We start from the raw sequence: 19,861 nt of genomic DNA, 5'->3' as shown, positions 1-19,861 counted from the left end.
ACAACAGTTTTTTGCCAAAATCCATTGGAAACAAAGTCTCAGTCCTAAGGAAAAAAGCTTCCCAGTAAAGTTGTAATGTGCTGTGTGGTGAGTAGCTGCAATTCAAGAGGTAGAAATCTCTCTGAGGTAGAAAGCAATTCCAATAGTCTAATGGCCTGACAGGACACCAAGAAGTACTGATGAGAGCCATATACACTTAGGGCACTCTATAAGTGACAACTCAACCACTTCTGAAATGTCAGTAAGCACTTTCCATTTGCTGTGCCAATTTCTGAAATTAGCCAGGAAGGAAGAGAAGGAAGAGATGTTTGAGAGAGATGTTTTCTTCTATTCTCTCATATTCGGAGAAATACAGCCAAATGGCTATCATATTCAGCCCTTTTTGGCAGACCTTAAAGACAATCTGCCAACCCGAGGAAAGCATTGAGGTGGCCATATGCCTTTCAAACCCTTTTACTGTAAACAGCAATCCATGATTCTGCCTTTTCAGCTGTCATAGGCTGATAATTTTAATTTACAGAAAACAAATGTGAACCACTGAATGCTGTGTATTTGCTTGTAAGAAAAGCCATTCAGGGCATTTATTTCATCCTTGAGAGGAGTGAAATTTATAGACCTTACTATATTTTCACTAGAATCAATAGCATCTGAAGTAGTGGAATAGGGGCAGAACAGGGACATAAAAGTACAGCAAATTAAGTACTATGGACTATGAAAAAGTGCATTTCAGTTCTAAATTTTTTGCTTTTATCTGTTCTACTTTCAGCTGGTTATTGATTTCCACAGTGAATTTGACCATTTCTCTGTACAATTCAGCTTGTAGAGAGGTTTTGTGAGCTTCTAAAACATAATGGTGTAATAATCTACATTTATCTATTCATAAATGAAGTCTTTAGAAATTCAGATAAGAAGATATCCCACTTTGCCTCTGAATATGTTCAATATTATTTGAATCCAATTCTTAGCCATCCAAGAGAAGGAAATGAGTACTGTTACTTTCTCTTATGTATGAGAATAAGGAATAAAAGCCATGATTAATCTGTGATATCAAAATACAACACATATTCTAGGGTACCTCTAGTCTCTTCTTTGTTAGGAGTTTAGCGCCTCTGTACTTTCCTCCACTTCTTTAATGTTTATATTGAAGTTATACTGAAACTTTTACGGCTTACTTCTCTTACCTCATCAGGAAGTGTATCGCATTGGATATTTTTGCCCATGGTGATCATATTCAGGATTTGATCTCATGACTTTAAAATAGTAACATCATTTATGCAACAATAGTTGCATAAAGGCAACACAATTTTGAACAATTTGAATGCATTCAAAACATTTTAATATTCATTCAGACACAACTCTGAACTGGAAAAAAAACCCTGCAACCATGTTTAGTGCTGAATTTGTTGAGTCACTAGACTCTTCCCTAAAATTAGAACTGAAATGCAGGTTTTAAAGGAACCTTTATTCAGAGTGGTTTGTGATTTTACACTTGTTTGGGAACATGAGCATGTTAAAATTTTTCCATTCATCCCACTGAGTTTGGAAAATGTACGTTTTTGTTTGCTTATTTTTTTGAAATGGAAAACAATCATCCTATATGATTTTATACTAATTATTACTTATGCTAATGTTGTTTAATGTTGTAATAAGCATTATTGTGATAACCATATTCATGCTGAACATAGTGAAGTGCTTCACCACAATAGCATTATGTATAGAATGAACACTAAAATGTGAAGGAAGGTAATACCATCTAGTTTTTATACAATGCCCAGAAGTGTGGTAGCTATGCACGATGTATCACATTTAAAAAAAGAAAAACATTCTGGATAAGTGTCTTATGTGATACTGTTCTAAATAAAATGGCATTTGACCAAATATGTTAATAGTGAGAATAAAGATAAACAAAACAATGAACCAAGGTAAAACAAGAAAGATGGGCTTGTGTTGGAGTTCAAAGTCCACGTGAGTTAGACTTGACAACCTGATAAAAGAGGTGACTTCTACTGGCTGCAGTTAAATATTCAGAGAGCTTTAAACACTTCTCATGAGATTTCTGTCCCTGTTTTTTCAGACATTAGGACTGTAGAAAAATAAATATTTGATTGTATGAAATCCTGTTTTTTGTAGCTGTCAAAAGAATAGTGGTGACACATTCCTGTACATTCCTTAATAACAGCACTAAAAGGGATGCAAATTTCTGCATTATCACAAGGGAATTTTTTTGCTTTTCAAAGAAGAAAGCAAATTTCTGTCAATATATCTTTAGGGGAAATCTTTCAAAGCACCTTACCACAGAGCCCCCATCAGGTACAACACAGGTGTTTTGTGAATATAATGAGCATTTCATTATCTAGGACACTCTATACAATATATTTCACAAGTTCCAAAATTAGCTACATTTTGGTGTATGGGCTTGATTTTTCTTGTTTTTACTGGCATGAAGTTTATTGACAACAAGTCTTGTAAAGACAATGTGAGATGAGAACTTGGCAATTATATTAATCTAAAAAAAAGCACAAACCTTTCTGAGCAACATGAATAATCCTAATAGTATGTATATATTTTTCAAACAATTTTGCAAGGACTGTTTAAAAAAGAGGGCAGGGAAGAGAGAAAGTACCTTAGCCTCACTTATAGAAGAATTATTTTCTTCCCATGTACAAGTAAATAAAGTACACCTAACACACTTTGCTGTATTGCAGTGTTTTGTAATGTCATAGAGGTCTTTTTTTCTTAATCCTAGAGTGAAATATTGAAATATTCTGAGTATTATAGACTGAGAAATATTTCCATAGCCTTTGCATCCCAGAATATGTATATATTATTGTTAGTTTCACAGAAAATTCTCAGTGTAATACTCATCTAAAAATATTATATATAATTCATCTCTTGGGCACTCTGGTGGAATTTATTGCATTTTGCCATACAGTAAGATAGTTTTTAACTTTTCCCCTGCCAAATAAGAACAAATACAGCACCAGTGATTTTGCTGTTGCAAGCTTTTCTTCCTGTCGCTTATACAAACATCCTGCTTTTTCTGTTAATTCACTGAAATGTTCTCTTCCCCTGTCTAAAACCTCATTCCTAAACCATCCACTTCAGATGCCATACAGCCAAAAATGCCCTTAGACTTCATTAGACCAGCTGATGTGCTTTGTTAGATGAGGACAGAGCACCCACTTTTACTGCATAGCATTACTTCTACAGCATCCATAGTTTTTCTCATATATACACAACATTTACACATTGAACTTCATTCATGCTGTCTTGGGATAACAACATGCCTTATTCATAAGTTCATTTTTCTTGAGTAATATGAAGTCATTCTAAAAAGAAAAGAAAGCCTGAATTTCCTATCACATAGAATGAACATATCTACCCTGATATAAAAGAATACCCTGATAGAAAAAAAAATAGTAAAACAACTCTGTTTTCTTAATATTTTTGTAAATTCAGATGTGAAAAAAACACTAGGACCCCAGCTCTGAAAGTTCTTTATTAGAGTTTACTCACTGTAACTTTGTTATCTTGAATCTTCAAGGGTTTATTTAACCATAATTCCCAAGAATTTTAATCTATTTTCTGAGTAACCAATTTCAAAATTTGACCCTAATATGCACTTTTCTGGACAGTCAGGGGAAGACCATCTCATACAAGTCATTTCATTAAAGATAATGGTTTTTTTGATAATCAAGATTTTTTTAGATTTTTAGATTTTTTTAATAATCAAGAAATGGATCATTCATCATAACATTTACTCTAAGCATGGATTTCTTGTAGGTTCCAGTTTAACATGTCTTTTATGACATGTCAGGAGGCATTTTACAAAAATGATTTATACAAAAAAATTATATGAAAATCCTGGAATGTGAAGTCAGTGCTCATTTAGAAACACAGTTCCATTATGGATAGAAACTATGTAGCTATGGGTAAAATCAAGGCCCTGGATCTAGGGTAACCAAGAGACAAGGTGATACTGAGAATTGCCCGTCTTAACTGCTTAGCTCCCAGCCCATAAAAGCACATCCTCTATTCAATGAATGAAGAGTTAGTACAGAATTCACAAATGACGGCAGGCAGCAGGTGAGTGGTTTCGGACAGCTAAGCCTGCCTGTAGGGAATGCCAACAAAAATTTACTTCTGAAGCCTTGGCTGTCTCTCAGACTTAAAAGCATTTAGTTACAGATCTGATCAGGGCTCTGTGAAGCTTGAAACAGTTTCCTGGGTTTAGATACTTAAATTGTCCTTTCAGATATCAGTGATAGGCTCACTGTTCTCTTAAAAAAGATGGATGAAGGAGAAAGAGGTAATGGTGAAGTCACTCTCTACCTGTCATATAGCAAGCTATAAGATAATGCACTTGCACGGGAAGTGTGAGATGTCATTCCAAGCATGAGAGGGATTGCAACCCACATATTCTGCCTCCAGGAAAGTTTTGTAGAAGCTGATTACTTAAATTGCTAAAAAAAAGTGTTCTCAGCACTAAGCTTCTGTACAAAAAATGGTCTTCAACAAAAATACCACTGGCAGTAGTGGTTCTGAAGGAAATTGTTGTGACTGCAATGCTTTGAGCTGAATTCAGTGGTATCTTTTGTGTTATGTGCGTTTAGAATATGCTTACCAGATCACATTCTTCCAGGGACTAATCTAAATGGCTAAATATCAGATATATAACTAGGCATTCAGCCCAGCCAGGACAGCAGTGAGAGGTACAGACATCATTTCATAGCGGTGTAGGCAGTTACATTTATTTTCTGGTGAAAAAGTCTTCTAGGGACTCTTGAGAACCTAACTGGCTAGGCAGGGTTTTTATGAGATCTAGGCAAAATTTATATACCTAAGTTGCACTCTAGGCACTTTAAATGCTCTTTTGGATCTCAACCAAGAACCATTAGAACTGTACCAGAATTAGGTACGGCAGTTAATCAGTCACAAAGATTTACTGTGTTCAAGTACATAAGTATCAGCAATTCACTTATGTAAATTTCCAAAATAGATGAAATCTGTTAATAACTAGTAAGCCCTATTTCCACCTATTATGACCTATTAGAGAAAAACTGTTTTGTCCTTATGTAGAGTTTTGTTTCATTTTTTTTTAATTATGCCTTACTTGGAAATATTTATGGGTATTCAGCTACTGTAATGCATTAAGGTTAGCAGTAATTTCATTTCTCCACCTCTACATAATGCACTGAAAGTTTGCCCAGCATTACATGCTAGTCGGCTAGAGAGAGAAGTTTTTGTTAATAAATGTGTGAGATTTAACTGAGTACAAACAAAGTGGAGAAACAGGAATTAAACCAAATAGAAAGCCTCTTCCATTATTTTTCCATTATATGATTTGTTGGAGAAAAATTGGACTAGAATTCACCCTGCCCCAAAAGAATCATTTAATTCCTTGTGCTTTCTGCTGAGTTAAGTTTCTATTACTGTAGCCATGGTGATCCAACAACATGGAATCCTCTCCAAAATACCATTTCCCCAGAGAAAATAAACAATTAAAGCAAAAAAAAAAAAAATCTTGATACTGTGTATTATAATTACATCTAGACTACCTAGATTCTTCTTTGATTAATAATATCTACCTGTGAGTAAGTCTTTCTGTGATGTTTCATCCTTTTTTTTGTGCGATCAGCACAGTGTTTTTGTTGAAAGCATCATTATATGCAATGGAAACATCATAACCAAAAACAGTCAGTCTGGTAGCTGGTGACTGTTCTAAGCCTGAGGGGGTCATAAGAAGCAAGGATCACAGACATGAACATCATGTCAACATCTCTTTATGCCTGTATTAGCACAGCCTTGGAAATACTAGATCTGTCCTAGAAAGGCAGCCAGAAAATATACTGATAGATGTTTTACCTAAAAAGAGAGCTGGGTGATGAATTAGAGAAAACTAACAGAAAAATATTATTGTGGGTAAACATGTGCCATAACATGACACTTAATCAAGTCTGGCATCCGTGAGAAATTCTGATTGTTTTCAGTGGGATTTCAGTCAGGGCACAACTATGAATTATAGATTAAAAAATATTTAGATGATGAAGTTGCCCATTCATTTACCAAAAGCAATGATTTTTCCAAAAATGGAGCAGGTGTTTTTTGTTTTTGTTTTTGTTTTCACAAAAACAGCACAGAACCAACAGATCTGTAGACTTTCCCGTGGCACTCATCCATCTTCAGATTTTTGCAGTTAACGGTCAGAAAAAAAGCCAACACAGCACTTTGAAAGAAAAATGACTGTCTCTCATAAAACACAACTAGCAGGTCTACCTTGAGAGAAGTGAATGATATGTATTTAAATGTTGCCTGAATGTCTGTATCATCAATATGCCTTTATAATTAGTAAATCACACTTGAAGAATGGCGCTTTTGCTATCATTGTTGCTCTTCAATCTTTAATGTATTAGGTATGGTTGGTAACTAGCGACAGTATTTACCACTTCCAAACAAGTATATTTTCTCACTAAATATTTGGCACAGAAAGTCATTGAAAATATCCATGAGATATTTCTTTTAATGTAGTATCAGCAGCCTCATTTAATGCTATTAAGTTAAATCTTACATTTTTTACATGATTTTTTCAGGAATTTTACAGTCATTAATTCAAAAATCATCGTTGTCACTATACGACCTGAACCCAAAACTACGGATTCTTTTCTAGAGATAGAACTGGCACATCTGTCTAATGTAAGTACAAAGATGGTGGAGATGCATTTCCAAGAGTACCTATCAGATCATATGAGAGAAAGAGCAGAGTTGTTTTAAATATCTCTTAATAAAATCCAGTTTAATTGCTAAAACATAAGCCCAGGAAAATTCTAATAAATTTTGAAGAGAATGTATGCTTGTTTCATGCATGTGTATATGTAGAACAAAATTAATTATTCTGTGATTTTTGAGGTTTTCATTTAAACAGCAATTTCTATAGAAAACTGTCCATTAGCTGCTTTGATGGATACAATTGATAATGTAGTACGGTGCTGAATGCTTAACCTTTTGTTCCCTGTGTAGGGCATAGAGCCGTATAGTGCTTCAGGCCTTTTCTTCTTCTTCTTTCTTTCATTACATTATATTCAAAAGCCTGTTTGTACCTAACATCTTGCAGCAGACTGAAAAAGTGCTATCGTTCTGATTTAGCTTGGATTTTTTATAAATTTAAGGGATTTTTGTGCATTTTTAACTCTGTGTTTTTCATCCTGTAGTGTCATATTAAAAATGTTTTGAATCTGAAAAAAATAATGCTATGAGGAATTGGATATGAAAAAATTCACAGTAAGATTAATATTCTTTCTTTATGCTGTCAGCACGTAGACATCCAGGAAAGAATGGTATATAACAGACTTTAGAGTAATTTATGTGAAGGCATAAAATATGAACTCTATCTTTTTATATTACTAAGAGTTAGGGTTTACTTTAAATAAAGTCATAAAGAGACAATTAGAGAAGAAACAGCTATTAAATCTTTAGTAAATAATATTGTTAGGTAAAGGCTGTAAAGCTATGACTTTTTGTTATAGTCAGTGGGCCAAATGGTCTCACAGGAACAATTCAGCTTGAGTATGCGGAGTTCCAAATGTTTCAGTCAGCAGCAAATTTGGATTAGTGACTCCGGCAAAGGTATGATGGAATCTCTTTGAACTCTAGATCTTTGATTCACATTTTACTCCAGGCTGGAAGAGACTGTCTATTTTGCCATCAGTCGTCATTATGGTCCACCATTCGGTTCCCAGGGAAAAGATATTATGAAGAACATCTCACTGATTATTTATTAAAAAGTCAAGCAGAAAAAAAGAAAGAGTGGAGGAATATAAACTGCCCTGACTCCTACCTATAGTACCTCTCAATAAGACCAGAAGTTTATTGATGAGGAATTGAGGAGGTTTTTTTAGAGTTGTCACTGTTTATTTTAGGAGTTTTTAGGGGGGGGGGGTTTCCCCAGCCTAAGTTATATCACATATATTAACAGCAAATCACAATCTCTAGGATAACTTTTGTTCCTGTCAGAAACAGAAATTTCACTAAAAACATAATGGTGTATATTCTGATGCAGATCACAAATTAATCCTACCTATTAAAAAAAAAAGACCCTTTTTGAAATAAAACATGTGCTTTGATCTCAGATATTGAGAAGAGTTTATGGTATTTCTCAATTTCAGATTTTAATTTCCATTATTTTAACAATGATTGTGGAGCTACTCACATGGACTGTAGATAAGGAATATTAGAGTATGACTTCTGTCTTCAAAATAGGAATGACTGATTGGAAAACTATGGAGTAGACGGTAGGAAAAGAATAAGGTTGTAATTACTTTTGTCATTAGTCATAGAAAATAAATAAATAAAAATAATAATAATAGTGAGCTGTGTGTCAGCATTTAAAATACTGATAACCCCATCACAAGCTCTTAAAAACAGCACAACACAAACAAGACTAGACTAAAGAAAGGTTGAGTAAATGTCCCCACAATCTGAAATTCTAGAAAATTTCTAAAGGGGAGGGGTCAGAATTTTTTTTTAATCAATTTGAGTAATTTACAGAAGAGGCTTTTACCAAGTTTACAAATCTTTGAGATGAAATTTCATTGTCTAAAAAGGCAATTTAAAGACATCAGTCACCACCTGGCTTTATCAACCTTTCTGTAAAAGAATATTAATGAGTATTGTATTAGTTCATGTCAAGGACTAACCTTGTCAATAGATTCCAGAGCCAATTTTTTGTCTTTTGGCTCAGCTTTTGTCCTATACTTTAATCCAGGCATCAAGATTTTGGAACAAATTCCTAAACCTAAAAATGGACTTTATACACACACACACACATATACACACACACACACATATACACACACACACACATATACACACATATATATAGTACGTTTATGTAAGATCTCAGAGAAGTCCATGTGGCTCTAACTGGATATAAGAGTTGGCTGGGCAGATACAGTTACAAAATACTGGTCTAAAAGTCTGGGAATGGAAAGTAGTTTTACAATTTTAATATCTTTAATTGCTTAATGATTTTCTATTCACATCTTAGCCTCCATCATGGGACTGTGGTTTAAAGAACTAGGGCTGTAGCTGTATAAACATATTATTTTATAGGTTTGAGTTTTCTTTACTTTGAGACTGAATCTAATTCTAATCTTCTTTGCTATAATTTTCTCATCTGTAAAGAAAACTTCATTTAATTATAATATATTACTGTGCAACAGTCATTGTATTCTGCATGCAGAAAAGTAAGGTAAAGCTAGTATTACTGTACATTTAGATTTTGAACATTATATATTAATGACTCACGGATTAATCATGATGCCAATTAAACATGACTAATTATTAAACGGAAAATAAAATAGAGACATTCTATTTCATTTACTTTTCTTGGAATGCCTCTTCTTGTTGTTATTTTTGTTCGTTTCAAACCTTTGGTCTTGAAATGCTGTTTACTATTCAGAATGGTGTGTAAGCAAATAGATTTAATGACTAATTTTTAAGCAACCTCTAAGTATGCTTATTCATATATGGGAGTATGCTCGCACATTTGTTCTTTTACCTCCCTACCCATTGACTAAATTCAGTAATGTTAGCTAAGTGATTATGAAAAAAGATGTGGAGACATATGATCATTTAATAAGAGTTAATAAGTTTAATTCAAATTAAACTTAAAATTAAAATATTTATATACTCAAGATTTTATCATTATTGCTGCATTTTATATTAAAATTAGTCCTTTAATAAAAACAGAGGGTTATTTTGGGGAGGAAGTGTAAATCACAATTGTATATGATATTTGGAATATAGCATGGTATTTGGATTTACAGATAAATTCAAATATATAATATAGAATTGACCATAGTGGGAATGTAGGTTGCAAAGTGTTATTTAGAAAACATTATATTTATTCTTATTCATTGTGGCCACATGTTGATGAATGTGATCACACTTTCCAGTAGTTCAACTGAAGAGACCCCAAAGTCATCTTTTAAAAACTGCGCAAACAGAACTTTGTTTGCTCTAGAGAGAATATGAACTATCATCTTTCAACTTCACAGAACATTTACTCAAGAGACGCTAAAGTAGCAAGCCAGCAGTAGCACAGGACATCAAGCTTTTGATGAAACTGAAAACAGTTGTCATTGTGTTGTGTGGCTTTCAAAGTTGCCAATCACATCTTGAAAGTTCAGTTTTATGTGCCAGGCAGAGATATATACACACACTCACACATGTATGTCTATGTTGAGTATATCCAAGCCCTGTATTTTGGTGTAGAAATCTATACTGAAACAGTCATAAACATTAGCAGACACAGTAGCTGCTTCCTTAGCTGCAGCTAAGTGATTAACTGGCAAGAACTGTGATGAAAGGTTGCTGCCCTCATGGAATGGGTTGGCTCATCAACAGCAGGATGAGGAGATATTGCCATGAGGCCAGACCCAGAAATACAGTGAAAAAGGGAATAAATAGGTTAAAGGCTAAGAAGAAAACAAGAAGACAGGCTTCTTGTGGTCCTTGCAATGCTTGAAGGGTGTTTGACCTAGATATCAAACAAGTAAGTTCTGAAAGGCTGCTGTGCCCTTGCTAGCATCTGCACCCAGCAATGCAAACCCTCATACAAGACCTTTTTAAGGAATCGGAGTAATATTTATCCTGCTTTATCCTTCCTTAATAACTGCAATGGCCAAACGTATGCATTTTTTAATCTGGATCCATTCCGAACAGTGAAGCTTGTGATCTGACAGCCACACAGTTTTACTGTGTTTCAGATTTCTGCAAAGACTCTTATTTCCTTGTTTTGGGGAATTTTATAGAATGGAACTTCTTTTTCCTGTCACTTTTTCTGAAAGCATTTTTGAATTCTCTCTTCTTGCACTGTGGGAATAGCTACCATAAACTGTCCAATATCCATTTCTAGGAAAAGCAGATCTCAGATATGCAACGTCTTACTACAATTTAGCTATAGGAGTACCTTTTAAATATGCTTGTGGCTATATCAAATTGCCTGGAGATGGATTTCTTCACATAGCCTTAGGACACAAATTAATACCCTTAAAAAAAAAAAAAGATTAATTCTGCAACATTGTTTTGTTGTTCTTAAGTCTTGTTCTTCTATCTCTTCTTCCATCAACGTAGCTGAACACATTTGGCTAGTGATGCAGGACATGGTCTCTGAATCTTTATGTGCCTGTTATTCAATGCTTTGTCCTGTGCCCTCTTCACTCCTCCTCTTTTTTATAATATAAATTCCTCATGGAATGGAACATCCTTTATTTATGTTTGTACAGTGCTGTGTTAATATAAAATGCCATAAGTATATGTTGGTTTTAAATGTTTATACTCTATTCGTAAAATTCAATGCAGTCAGCAAAATACTGAAGTAGAGGATCAAAATTTCCTTAAATAACTGTTACAGGCCTCTTCAGAAGGACCTTTTTATCTTTTGATAAAGATGTAGGTGGAAGAATTCAAATATTTAATAGATGTTTTATTTCACAGGTTGCCATCTTTTTATTCTATAAATAGAGCAAAATAAAATGATATTGGGGTGTCTTGTGTCTATGTGAACTTTACATACTAGACATAAGAAAATAGTTTGTTCCACCTTCTTCTTCAAATTGCTTGTGATTTTATTGAATATGTGTTGTCATTCTGTATTTTATAGCTAATGTATTTATATAGCTCTGAGTTCTGTGAATATCCAACATTTATGATGAAAAGGAATATAATTTGTAGTTTTTAGTTAGTCAGGGGCTACTAAATCAATCTGAGTTCTGTTAAAGGAAGGTTTATAGGATTAGGACTAAAACTTGGCTTTTAATTTTGTCTTAACTCTTCATAGGCAGGAAAATAAACAAGAGCAATAATAAAGAAATTTCAGTTTCCTAAAACTTGACCCACAGTTTCATGGTGTGTAATAAACCAAGATTCCTATCCAGTACTAAATCAAGTCAGAAATCTTCCACTGACTTGAAAGAGATTGGAGCTGGGATGGTAGAGCTCATGAAAAAAAATATTTTGAGCAAAAAATCTCTGCTAATTTAAGCCCAGAATGACAAAAGTGCATAGGTATCGAATGTGGGATCATCTGAAATCTCAGCATCCAGCCATTTTGCCCAAGATATGCCTAAAATTAAAGGCATTACTGTTTTTAACATCCAAGTTCTCCAGGGACCTAAAGTTCCACTTCTGAGCACACCCAGAAATGTTTGGTCAAATCAAGACTTAACAGGTTAACTCTTACATTTCAATTCTATTGGGATATACCAAATTAACAACTTTATGCTTATCTTGTCTAACAGATACAATCCAGGAGATACCGTGCTTTGAGGTTCAAGTATTTTTTAAATATTTCATGGGAAATAACCTTTACCTTTTGCAATTTCAGTGGTACCGATTCACCAGGATATAAGCATAATCTTACAGGAGGAGACCAGAATAAATTATTAAGTCAAGCATGATATACCTTTTGCATACCAGTAACTAATGGTTTTGTTTGCTTGCTTTTTAGGGTACATTGAATCCCTACTGTGTGCTGTGGGATGATTCAAGAAGGTAAGTCACAATTGTTTGTTTCTATTACTATGGATTAAATATTCCACAGCACCTAATAATATTTAAGTAGCCAGTCAGTAAACGGGTCAGTATGAGGGCAGGGAAAATGAACTGTTCACAGACTGAAAGTACTGGCTTCTCCAATCACATGGTTTCCTTTCTGCAGCTATGAAAATGGAAATACATCTCATCAGGAAGAGGTTACTCACATAGTAATTTTAACTTGCCTTTCCAAGATTAAAATGGGGGTGGCTAAGTATAGGTCCTTGATGGCTAGTTGCTGGGCAACATGTGAGTGGGTAAATGATCAGACAGATTACTAAGGAAGGCTCCCACTTGCTGTTACCACAGTGAGAAATATCATTGTCAAGTGTGATATCCACAGAAAACTTCATTTTAGTTGGTGAGAGTTTCCATTTTGCTTTAAATAAAATAGTAGTTAAGTTGTGTACTAAATAGTGAAAACTTGCTAGCAGTCTTCTGCTACTTTTTTCAGTGTGCCTCTCTTCTGTAGCAAAACAGAAAAAGTCACTGTAAAGAAGCAAAGCAGAAAAACTAGTGTGGTTTAGAGAGAATTGCAAGTTTCTGCAGTTGTAATTTGCGGTATTAACCTTTTATGGTAATTGTGGCTATGTTGTCTCCCATTAAAGTCAAGGTGAATTTTGCCTAAGCACAGAAAAAGTATTTCAGGAAGGATCCCTATGTGGTTGCCATATTTATTTATTTTTCAAATGATGATGTACTTCTAGTCCAGGTGCATTATGTATATATCATTCTACAGAATTTTCCATACTGTTATGAGCTGTATGCCTGCGATTTTGTGAGTGATTTTATCCTTCAGTCTGGGTTTAAAGCAGTACACAGATAATTAAGATACAACATGATAGTGTATAAATGAGAAACTTTGGTCATGGTGCTAGAAATCGCTCCAAATACAAGTGGTGCCATAGTCTTTGTCTTTAAGAAAAGATCATAATGCTTTTATTTACTAGCAGCATCATAATGTTGCATTTCTGTAAAATGTGTGGAGATTTGATTTCATATATTATTATGTGCGTATAGAATTCAAACATTTTGTAACTCATTCTTTGTTTCCTCTCCACAATGCTTTGCTTACACATTAGCAGTATGGTGCTTTATTTGTCAATTTTTTACATGCATTGCTTTAAGTAACACATATTTATAGCACATGCTTCAGTTTCATTGGCCCAGGCCAGAATATCAAAGACGTATTTGTATGAAATTGGACTAGAAAAAAATACACTTGCATGGTGGGAGGAAGGTTTAGCAGTGTGATGCAAAGGTATCAGACAGGTATTTGGGATGAATGTGTGAAGCCATCACAAACAAATGGTATGTTGTATTTTGTGCTTGCCACTTGTTTTGCATTCTCTTAGAATTGTTTATGGAAAGTGTTTATGGTACATATTAGTACCAGTTTCAGTAAGCTTCAGAACCTAGAACAGAAGAGTGAACTTCTGAAATGTCTAAGATTTATGTAAAATAGTCTGAGGTGATGAGGGAGAAACCCAAGCTTTTGCATGCTGTAGGATATATGTTCTGGTCTTATTATTTAATAGTAGCTATTGAAGATGTTCAAATATTTGAAGTATTAGTGGCATTCTTGGAGATGTATCTGTCTTGAAAAGTTATATGAGCCATCAAATATTCAAGATAAGATATGACATATCAGTAATTTCTGCATGGACAGCACTTTCATATGTTTTACCTATGTTTGTTAATATATGAGACTGCTACATTATCTATTACCTGAGTATGTAATCTGATAATCCAATAGTAATAAGAGCAGAATTCAATTTTTTCCCCTCCATCCCTTAAGAAAAGGTCCCTAATGTTATCTGTGGGGGCATTACTTGATTCATAATTTTATTTTTCCAATGGTGTTTCTTTTAGTTTTGGAGTATATTATTTGTGTCTACTTTAGCATATTACAGAATTTGCAGTCTGACATTGTGAGTTTTAAATTATCATGAAAGCTCCTGGAATACTGGATGGGTTCCTATTGTTTATAAATCTTAATAAATAAATATGTATAGAACTATACAATTGACTAGGTGCCTTATGATGATGTTGGGTTCTTGGTGGCTCGTTTTTCTTTTACTTTTTCTGCTTTTCTCTAAAGCCTCAGGAATTGGCCACTCTCAGCAGCAGGCAAACGGATTTAATGGATTAATAGCCTTATCCATGTTGCAAATCCCACAGAACTCTGCTGTGCTCATGTCCTTCAAAAGTGACTGATTTTTGTATAACCAGAATTTGGCAAGGGCTTTGGAATTAATCCAAGAAAAAATAGTCTGCTTTTATTTGAAGGTGTTTAGCTAATCAGTGTTCTATATTTAAATAGGTGCTTTAATGCTTTTCAGAAGAAAATGATGTTTGTTTTTATCATCAGCATCCAGCCAGCAGAAACTTCTAATGTTTTTTGACACCTTTTAGGACACTTTTCCCACATTTTTATCTCCTTGCACTGCAAGTCCATATTTGGTAAATGATACTTTGCTCCACTTGTCAGTTCAATACTCCTTGGATAACAGGGGAAACTTTGTCTACCTGGCATGCTTCGCAGGAGACTGATCAGTGGTTAACAGTTCTTTTTTCATCCATCCTTCAAGAAAGTCCTGGATCTGTAAGCTTTTTGATCACAGCAGGATCTTCAAACCTATTTTGCTGCCATTGCTATTTGTGAATATTTGGTCAGCCCAACTTTGGCAAAAGCTATATTAATCCATTTTTTCTATGAAATTAAGTGATAGCCCTTTTCCTTTGATAATGTTTTAGGTTTTCCATTCATCCGTCAAGCTAGAAGTCTTGTGCCTTCTCCAAAGGCAGCTACTCAGATATGCATATAACATTGAGACAGTACAACTAAAGAATAAAAGATTATGGCATGCATTATAAAGAACAATCTCAAATACTAATAATTCAGCATTTTATTTCAGTTGATGCTCCCAAAATAAGTAGAACATCTGTCTGTGTTAGTTTAAACCAGGCTGTTTATGAGTTACTGTGTTTTCTTTAGTACTTCCAGCTTCCTTACATGAAGCTGGTAGCATCAATGGTATGAAAGTTGAGATTTTTTTTTTCCACAGAAATCTGAGTGATATCTTTTTCCACTCATTTCACACACTCTGTACTCATGAATGCTGGCCTTCAGTAAAGTCTTAGGATACTGACTGCTTTTCCTTTAAGTGCATGGGGAAATGTGTGGAATATTTTTAATTGACATTCCGAGGAGAAAAATTTTCCTTAAAACAAACAAACTAAAACTCAAGAAAGAAACGTACCTTTTCTGCTTTGGATTGTCTGGCATAAATGAACTAGCCCTGCTGTCAGAACTGTTTGTGATACATTATTCCAGCGTGTTAATCCTCAAAGAGAAAGAAAAGAAGTTTGTCAGGTCCTAGGGCTGACTTTCCCACACCAAATAAGTGATTTTCAAGGTTTTGAGATAAAACCAAACTCCTGAAAGTTTCTCTCATTCCCTCCTACCTCTCGCGAAAGTAAATAAAAGGGGGAGGAGGGAGACAGCAGACAGTTTCAGCTAGCAAGTAATCCAATGGTTAGAGCACTTAACTGGGGACCTGAGAGACCAGGCTTTCAGTTCTTCACTTTATATAAGTTATTTGAGGAGTTTGAAACATGCATCACAGAAGTGACCCATGCCCACTGAGCTATCAGCTCTTCTGGAGTGTGTTACTCAACCTCTCCTGCTGGAACTGTTCCATATTATTTAGGAAAACATTCATATGGTGGAGAGCTGAGTCCCAGCAAATCTGTCTTTAATTTTACCTATCTTTCCATGTGTTTGTCGCCATGCCACACCTAGATCTTAGCCATATCTCTGTCAGGGTTTCTTCCTAGTGCTGTTTTGCTTTATATAAGTCTAGGTAAGGCTGTATAAGCCAGGGGGATCAAAGAGTCCAAATATGTATGCATAAATTTTCATTTATAACATGCCACTGAAAAAATGTAACTTGAATTAACTGTGGCATAAAGTACTATGTAAATTAGGGTGCCAGATCTAGCCCATTGTGGTTATTCGTATTTAGAGACTCAGGCACTACTGAATGGACGTTGCTGTTTTGAGTAAATTCTCCACACTGTTACCTACGTAAACAAATGGCAAAAGCAGTGAGATGGATATCAGCAGGATGGAACTAGTGATCTGCAGTTCTGCCGTACAGAAGATACCAACAACAGCAGTAAGAAAAGCATTGTGTACTATGGGTAAGCTTGTTTCCAAGATGAATTGAAGTCTTACTAGGTCAGAAAGGTACTGTGGAACACCTTGAGTCCTAATTATTCCCCTGTTGCTACAGATTAGTGTTGCGACCAAGGATAATGAGAAAACCATATAAAGAAGGAGAGTTGCAGAAAGAATTTGAAAATAAACTACTATCTTTTTAGCATTTTGCAGACAGTAGAGGTATATGCCCCAAGAAAGTGCCTTTCACACAGAGACAGCTACTCAGACCACTGATGTTCTCCTTATCAGTCTCTCTTGTTCCTCTTTTATGAGCTCAGCCTCACCGTAGCATCTTTTTCTCCAGAAGAAATGACATCAGAAGAATCTTCCTTAAATTGGGTGGTGGAAGCATGGTCTTTTGGTCAGCCAACAGTCCAGTCTCTAAATCACATGTCCCTGATTATTTGGCTTTCTTGGAAATGTGTGATAATTAGAGCAGCACTTCTGCCCATGAGTTCTTACAAGCAAAACTTTCTACCTCAAAGATGAGCAGTATTGCAGAAATGTTGCTGCAACCCTTGGTTCTGGCTTCCTGCATGTTTCTGAGACCTCTTGAAATTGATAACTCATTTGCAGAAATGCCTGTTTTATATTTCTATTCTTGAATATAGAATTATCTGTATTACTATTGCAGATTTAGTGTCACAAATTTTCTTCATTTTGTGAAGAAAACCCCCTAAAGTTGTTCAGAACACCAAAAAACTCATCTTTGTTGGAGGGGTAAAAAGGGAATGTTCCCTTTCTGAATTAGAAATAAAAGGAGAATCTGCATTCCTATAAAAATACCAGTCAGCTAAAGGCTGATTCCTAGTGACTGAAGAAGGATTACCCAGTGAGTACATAGAACATTATATGCCTGCATGCACTTCAGTAAAGTAAGGCCAATTCCATGTTGTTCTGATTTTTAGGTACAAGTAGAATGTACAAACAGCCCTCAGATCCCCAAAGCCATAATGGCATTTCAGAACCTCTGAGTGATGCCATCAACATGAACTTTGCTTTAGAAAGGGCTACTAGCATGAGAGACTACAATAGCCATTCAGTGTCTGCAGATTAGCCTACACAAGGAGGATCCCCTTTACAGACAATGAAATTGGCTGAAAGGAAGCATTACGCTACAGTGACAAGGAAGTGCTGCTTCAGTATATCAGGGGATCTAAGCTTCAGATTTTTTAGCTAGCTCACAATATCTCTGGCAAAACTAATGCAAATGCAAATTCTTCTAAGCATCTAGGACATCCATATGTATCTAAATATCTATATAAAACTAAGACTTTTCTATTCCAGGCCATTAATTTTCTCCATGTAACCCATTGGAAGGCTAAGGACCTAAGATGATGTCACTATCACTAAGTAGATCAGATCTTTATTCATTCTACAAGTGCCTAAATTAAGGGTAGAGCACTGTCCTTCTCAGCCTGATCAGGTTTGTACTCAGTTCTCCCCTTTTTCAGTTGCCTTAGCTGCCAAACTGCTGATGAGAACATCCTTTTCAAAGAGGGGCACCCTCTATCCAAAGGAGCTCTCTCACTTGAGCCTTTCGTACAAAACACATACTATTACACTGTTGAGTGTAACCACCAGATGCAGGACTTTTCTGACCCTGTGCTTAGGTACCTGAGGAGCTTTTACGTTTAAAATGGGCAAGCAAGTTTAATCAGCTCCAGGATCTGGCAGCCTGATTCACTAGGCTGTTTGAACATCTCTCTTGAACTTAGTTACCTTCTCTGATGTCTAAATCTATGATAGGGGGCATAATAGATGGTCTGTATGGAGCTCTAGGACCCATAAAAGTTAGGCTTGGCAAAATTAGACAGTCATCTTAGTGGATCCAGACCCTGGATTCTTGACTCAGGGTAGAGAACTCAAAATGCTGTAAGAGGCCAGAAATTAGGTCACATGGAGGGGTGAGTGGAAAAATGGGTAATTAGAATGAGATGACATCTTACATGGGACTTCCAAGGATAACCAACTAATTAAAAAACAATGCAGTTGGTATCTGTTCTTTTAGAAATGTGTTTTATGTAATGTGGGCACATCTGCTCTCCTCAGGAAACTGTCATTTGTTGCAGGCATGCTCAACAGCTGTACACAGTGCAACATAACATTTCACAGCACTGGGTAAAGAAAGGGCTTTTAGGATTCTGTGGATCTTTTCTGCCAATTGCTGCAGAAGGATGTTATAACAGTATGACAGCTTTTTATTTGTCCATATGTGTACTCATAGCAGCTTGTGCCTGCTGAATATATAGTTTGCAGAAGCACAGTGCCATTAGCTGAAATTTTTAATACTACTAGGATTTTGACCTGAGTCAGTTTTAGTTCAGGGCAAGTGGTAGTTTTGCTCTATTTTATTTCCCATTGCCACATCTAATTTACAATGACAGTGGTTTAGATTTTCTACCCTGAAGCTATGTGAAACTGTGAATAGTTACATGTGAGAAATGAGAAATTGTCTAAATTTATACAACTTCAGGAATTCACTCCAGACTTATTTTATGACATTCTCTATTAAAAGAGGATTAAAAAAAAAAAGTTTATAATGATTTTTTTTTATTATTATCCCCAAGAGCTTTTGAATTGTTTTTCTCCCCTTGTTGTCCCTGGATAGATTTGGCTACAGTTGCAGAGAAATGGTCCATAAAGGAATTTGTGCAATGCAAATAGAGAAGGATCTGCCAGTTATGTTGTGATTTTCCCACAGATTTGTCTTCAGAGCAGAATGGAGCTCAGTTGTAGGATAGAAGCCTGCATACATACCAACAAAATAACTTTTGCATTTTGTTGCCTCATGGTAAAATTGGCAGGGAACACTGATCTGCGTTGTCCCTCTCTCCACTTCATTTTTTAAAGCTACCATGACGGGCCATTTCAGTTAATCTTTAATTGGGCTAGGCTTGCAAGCCTTTGAAAATGTGTTCAGGAAGATTCTTTACAACTCAAGTCAAAATGTCTCAAGCTCATAATTGAATAGTTAGGGTATCCTAAATCAGAATTCACCTCTGAAAATATGAATGGTAGCCCCTCCTTACTTTACATTGC

General features: G+C 35.3%; 1 protein-coding gene across 1 annotated transcript in view; it reads left to right on the top strand.

The window, feature by feature from the left end:
* The window catches only part of ADGRB3 (adhesion G protein-coupled receptor B3), a 468,945-nt gene that overhangs the window by 264,891 nt on the left and 184,193 nt on the right, over positions 1-19,861 (top strand). The window contains exons 16-17 of the mRNA XM_067294133.1: positions 6,591-6,693; positions 12,509-12,552. Of these exons, the coding sequence (XP_067150234.1) occupies positions 6,591-6,693; positions 12,509-12,552 (147 nt within the window). The remainder of the gene's footprint in view (positions 1-6,590; positions 6,694-12,508; positions 12,553-19,861) is intronic.

This window comes from Apteryx mantelli, chromosome 3 (assembly GCF_036417845.1).
Source record: "Apteryx mantelli isolate bAptMan1 chromosome 3, bAptMan1.hap1, whole genome shotgun sequence".
NCBI classification, from domain to species: Eukaryota; Metazoa; Chordata; class Aves; order Apterygiformes; family Apterygidae; genus Apteryx; species Apteryx mantelli.
The sequence above is the reverse complement of the archived record's forward strand: the minus strand, read 5'-3'. Positions and strand labels throughout refer to the sequence as shown.